Below are 6,000 nucleotides of genomic sequence, written 5' to 3'. Positions count from 1 at the left end.
TGTTGTGTTGATGTTTGGTTTTTTCTTCACTTTATTGATTGTATTGATACCATATGTGTTTTGTTAAAAATAAAACATTTTATTTTGTTTCAAAATTGTGGCCTGTGGGCATGAATGAAATAATGGTTGAGAGTGATGAAAGATGTTTTTTTTGGGGGTGAATAAGGACTTCAGACAATAGTGTATATAAATTCACACGTTATTTCACATACCTTCAAAAAGCCCGTATATACTGTATATAGGACTGAGCCCCAAGGGAGAGTGAGATCTGCACCAAAAACATGGATGCAGACCTCTGTGACACCCTGGTTTTGCCAGGGCGGCATAGTGCTCTTTGTGCTGCCAACTACTGCTCAGGGTGATGTGTATGCCCCATACTCTTATGGGATGTATATGACGCAGCTTCTCCTGGGATGTATATGCCTCCGTGTCTCCTGTGATGTAGATGCCCCAGCTTCTCCTGTGATGTGTATGCCCCCAGCCTCTCCAGACCAAGACAAACCTGGAAAAGCAGTTGTGAGCAACAAAATGATCAATATCACCGAACATCACAGTCGCTACAGCCACCACTTGGGTGAGTTAATTAATTCATTGACCAAATATAGCCAGGTCGTTTTCAAGTTGAAAATTTTTAGTGGTCCCGAAGGTTGGTAGAAAATTACAAATGTCCCCCGGCAGTAAAAAGGTTCCCAACCCTTGTTTGAAAGGTTTTTCAAAAAATTGACACAACACCGAATATAAACTTGAAAGATTTATGTGTAATAAAAAAAAAAAAAACCTGTTTACAACAAATAATAAGAAATTTAGTGGCCCTGTGGTTGGCTTGCCACAAACTGGTTTAAAAAATCGCCTTGTCGGCGTATGGCTTGCGACAGACGCCTATGTGATTCCAGCATCTGCGTGTTTGACTCGATCAGGTCCTGTAGTGTGGGGATTTCTGTGGAGGGAATGGTAAAAGTTAACCAGGCTTGTTCAAACATCGAACTGACAGGTATATGTTTTTTGTTGACCACTTACGGTTTTGTGGTTCATCACCTTCATCCTCCGAGGCGCTGATGGCCCAACCAGATCCTGTGGCTAGGGAACACAAATCAATTATTAGTACACGACAGTGCATAAATTACAGGAAGGGTAGCCTGCACCAAACTCACCAACTGATGCGGGGGAAAAGGCATCGGGAGACAGTGAATGATGAGGAGACAGGGTATAAGGTGGTGATGGGGTTGATTGAAGTGATGGGGTTGCAGCAGGTGATGGGTTTGGAGAAGGAGAGGGTGGCCCAGCAGGAGATGGTGCAGCAGGTGGAGGTGGGGTAGACGCAGCTGATGCTGGACCAGGAGATGGTGGAGCCGGTGGAGGTAGGGGATCCGCATCAGATGCTGCACCAGGAGATGGTGGAGCAGGTGGAGGTGCCTGCGCAGCTGGAGGTGGTCCTAGGTATAGGAGAAAAATATATATATATAATATAATATATACCCTCCTTTGGGTCCTCAATTCCTTTTATTTTTCTAGGCCAGGGGTGGGCAATTAATTTTCTCATGGGGCCGCATGAGAAATTGGGATGGTTTTAGAGGGCCGGACTAATATAATTAACTCAGTTTTACCCAATACTGTATATAGCATATATACTATCCCTTCAGATACAAACAGTAAGTTACGGACTGTGTGACCCCTCGTGGACCTGCACGCACACATATCCTTTTTTTCTCTGGCAGCACACAGGTGTCACACGGATCGCACACTGATGTGATCTGTGTGACATCAGTGTGACAAATACCAGAGAAAACACGGGTCTTTTTAATAAAAAGATTTTCTATATTTACCTCTCTCCAGCGCTGCTGTCTCTGACTCTGCTGCCTCCCGCTCCTTATCGCTTGTAAGTATACTCACTGAATATTCACTGGAGTGAGCAGCTGGAAGAAGGGACAGTGCTGGGGACCGCATCGCTGGGTGAGTATACAGGTGTGTGTGTATGTTGAGAACCTGGAAGCCGGAGCATCTCGGGGACTTGTCACAGTTCCCAATGAACTCTGATGAACCCGACGACGTACTGACGACATCAGGGCGCGCGCGTGTGTGTCACAGAGAAAGTGCCGGCAGGAAACAGAGGACAGATTCCTGCGTTCCGCTGCTTCACTGTGCGGTGCTGCAGTATCTGTCCTCTGTTCCTTGCCGGCACGCAGCGTGTGATGAGGGCAATCTGACCACGGGCCGGCCGGAGCCTGGAGCTCCAGACAACAGGTCAGATTGCCCTCATCAGTGACCGGCCAGCAAGGATGCCCGGAGCCAGGCGGGCCGGTCACAGAGAGTAGGCGGGCCGGATGTGGCCCGCGGGCCGCCCCTTGCCCAGGTCTGCTCTAGGCCATAAAAGGTGATCCTACAATATAATTTTGGGGATATTATATTTAACATGTTTACTAAATGGTAACACCGATGTTTCGATCCATGATCCATGAACCATAAAGTCATGGGTTGTTCATGGGTAAACAAAACCGAACAGGACCAAAGCCGCTAAACAGCACTCACCATGACGCCTCTCGATGTCTGCTCGGATGCTGGCGAGGAGTTCACTGGACTTATAGCGCAGGTCTGCCAGTTTCTTCCGGATTTGGGTTGTGGATCGCTCCACCCCAAATCTACGGGCCAGGCCTCTGCTAATTAGCCTCAGCACAGCCTGCTTGTGAAGCATGGGATGTTCATGCTCTGCCTCACAAAAATAATCTTTTTTTATCATCATCCGAATCAGATAATGCACCTCAACAGGCCCCCATGGAGAACTGCGTCTCCTGGCCGCCATGTTCCCGCCTCTGAGCATGTACGCCGCCCAACAGACTTCAAAGGCGACGTGAGTAACGTCATCACGTCACGTTCTGAACAACGTCGCAGTAGCGATCCCGCTAGCGGTCTCGTTTTCAACGAGCCGCTCGAACCGCGTCACAGTAGCGTTCCCGTTCGTGAAACTAGCGGTCTGAATAAAGCTAGCACAGAATCACAGTAGCGTTCCCGTCTGCGATATCGGCTGTAACCGAGTCAGACAGCAAATTGCATAGATAGCACTTAAATCATTGATTTATGTTTGTGTATTGGATTTTTATATTAGTAGTATTAACAGTGCCCACACCAGCATTCACTTCTGGCCGGCGACGCTACTGCGTTCCCGGCAGACGGAGGCGCAGCTGTGCTGACGCGGTTAGAGCGGGCTAGCTGACAATGAGACCGCAAGCGGGATCGCTACTGTGACGCTGTTCATAACGTGACGTGATGACGTTGCTCCCGTCGTCTTTGAAGTCTGGTGGGCGGCGTGGATGTTTTACTATGCCCAGAGGCGGGAACATGACGGCAAGGAGGCGCTCTTCTCCCTGGGGGTCTGTGGAGGTTCACTATCTAGTGAAAATGGTGGTAAAACTGGATTACCTTTGTGAGGCCCCCCCGTGAGCATCCCATACTGCATAAGCAGGCAGTGCTGGAGAAGATCAGGAGAGGCCTGTCCCGTCGATTTGGGCTGGAGCGGTCCACAACCCAAATCAGAAAGAAGGTGGCGGACCTGCGATACAGGTCAAGTGATCTGTTCGCCAGCATCCGGGCAGACATCATGAGGCGTCGTGGTGAGTGTTGTTTTGCGGCTTTGGCCTGGTTTGGTTTTGTTAACCCCTAAACAACACCAGACAAAGCAAATAAAAAACAATTTATATAACTTACCTTACGGTCGCGCTACAGTGGAATAGGGTCACGGAGGCGTGTACGTTGTTCAGTTCCGCCGGCGCCTCTTTCAGCCATCTCCGTCCTCCTATTCCACAGCAGCGCGACGGCTAGGTAAGTTATATAAAGTATTTTTTATGTTGTCACAGCGGCCAGGGCTCTTATATACAGCATGTTAGAATGCAGTATATAATGGCAGTATATAATGGCCTTAGGGGTACTTTGCACGCTGCGACATCGCAAGCTGATGCCGCGATGCCGAGCGCGATAGTCCACGCCCCCCTCGCAGCTGCGATATCCTTGTGATAGCTGTCGTAGCGAACATTATAGCTACGGCAGCTTCACATGGACTCACCTGTCCTGGGACGTCGCTCTGGTTGGTGACCCGCCTCCTTATTAAGGGGGCGGGTCGTACGGACTCACTGCAACGTCACACGGCAGGCTGCCAATAGGAGCGGAGGGGCGTAGATGAGCGGGATGTAAACATCCCGCCCACCTTTTTCCTTCCGCATATCCTACGGGAGCCGCGGTGACGCCGATAGGAAATTTTCCTCGCTCTTGCGTCTTCACACACAGCGATGTGTGCTGCCGCAGGAACGATGAACAACATCGGACCGTCGCGTCAGCGTAATTATGGATTACGCCGACGCTGCACCGATGATACGATTACGATGCTTTATGCGCTCGTTAATCGTATCATCTAGGCTTCACACACTACGATGTCTTAAAATCTGAATAGTTATGTCTGTTTAAAAAATGAAAGGGAAACTAATGTAACTTGTCGCACATACGATGGGGGCGTGTCACATCGCATACGATATTGTATGCAGAATTGTATGGTGTAAAGCGGGCTTAAGCCGTGGAGGCCTGGAGTTATCCGCTCAATAGAAGTTTTCTCCTATACCTAGGACCACCCCCAGCTGCACCACCACCGCAACCGGCTCCACCATCTCCTGGTCCAGCATCAGCTGCGTCTACCCCACCTCCACCTGCTGCACCATCTCCTGCTGGGCCACCCTCTCCTTCTCCAAACCCATCACCTGCTGCAACCCCATCACTTCAATCAACCCCATCACCACCTTATACCCTGTCTCCTCATCATTCACTGTCTCCCGATGCCTTTTCCCCCGCATCAGTTGGTGAGTTTGGTGCAGGCTACCCTTCCTGTAATTTATGCACATAACATGGTGTCCCTACAAGTTGGAAAGGATACATGGATGTTAAAATGATGGTGGGCTGTCGTGTACTAATAATTGATTTGTGTTCCCTAGCCACAGGATCTGGTTGGGCCGTCAGCGCCTCGGAGGATGACCACAAAACCGTAAGTGGTCAACAAAAAACATATACCTGTCAGTTCGATGTTTGAACAAGCCTGGTTAACTTTTACCATTCCCTCCACAGAAATCCCCACACTACAGGACCTGATCGAGTCAAACACGCAGATGCTGGAATCACATAGGCGTCTGTCGCAAGCCATACGCCGACAAGGTGATTTGTTAAACCAGTTTGTGGCAAGCCAACCACAGGGCCACTAAATTTCTTATTATTTGTTGTAAACAGGTTTTTTTTTTTTTTTATTACACATAAATCTTTCAAGTTTATATTCGGTGTTGTGTCAATTTTTTGAAAAACCTTTCAAACAGGGGTTGGGAACCTTTTTACTGCCGGGGGACATTTGTAATTTTCTACCAACCTTCGGGGACCACTAAAAATTTTCAACTTGAAAACGACCTGGCTATATTTGGTCAATGAATTAATTAACTCACCCTAGTGGTGGCTGTAGCGACTGTGATGTTCGGTGATATTGATCATTTTGTTGCTCACAACTGCTTTTCCAGGTTTGTCTTGGTCTGGAGAGGCTGGGGGCATACACATCACAGGAGAAGCTGGGGCATCTACATCACAGGAGACACGGAGGCATATACATCCCAGGAGAGGCTGCGTCATATACATCCCATAAGAGTATGGGGCATATACATCACCCTGAGCAGTAGTTGTCAGCACAAAGAGCACTGTGCCACCCTGGCAAAACCAGGGTGTCACAGAGGTCTGCATCCATGTTTTTGATGCTGATTTCACTCTCCCTTGGGGAGGTTCCCACACACAAACACACACCAGCCAATCAGACCCCACTCACCCCCTCCCCACGAAAACGGGAGTTCAATAATGCTGCGCTCTCGATCTTTCCGGACTTTTCGGTGGACCTCCAGAAACAGAGGGCCCACTTCATGGAGGTGAAGAAGAAATTAAGGGAGCGGAACATCATCTACTCTATGCTGTATCCTGCCCGGCTCCGCATAG

At 49.0% G+C, this 6,000-nt stretch overlaps 1 protein-coding gene across 1 annotated transcript in view; it reads right to left on the bottom strand.

Annotated features, from left to right (window-relative positions):
- Positions 1-815: 815 nt before the first annotated feature.
- LOC142259205 (uncharacterized) overlaps positions 816-6,000 on the bottom strand; it is a 73,644-nt gene continuing 68,459 nt past the window's right edge. Inside the window, exons 10-12 of the mRNA XM_075331698.1 lie at positions 1,152-1,433; positions 1,018-1,077; positions 816-937 (exon numbers count right to left, since the gene is read on the bottom strand). Coding sequence (XP_075187813.1) covers positions 914-937; positions 1,018-1,077; positions 1,152-1,433 — 366 coding nt within the window. The 3' untranslated portion in view covers positions 816-913. The remainder of the gene's footprint in view (positions 938-1,017; positions 1,078-1,151; positions 1,434-6,000) is intronic.

This window comes from Anomaloglossus baeobatrachus (assembly GCF_048569485.1).
Source record: "Anomaloglossus baeobatrachus isolate aAnoBae1 chromosome 5 unlocalized genomic scaffold, aAnoBae1.hap1 SUPER_5_unloc_30, whole genome shotgun sequence".
In the NCBI taxonomy this organism is placed as follows: Eukaryota; Metazoa; Chordata; class Amphibia; order Anura; family Aromobatidae; genus Anomaloglossus; species Anomaloglossus baeobatrachus.
This window is presented reverse-complemented; position numbering and strand designations above follow the sequence as displayed.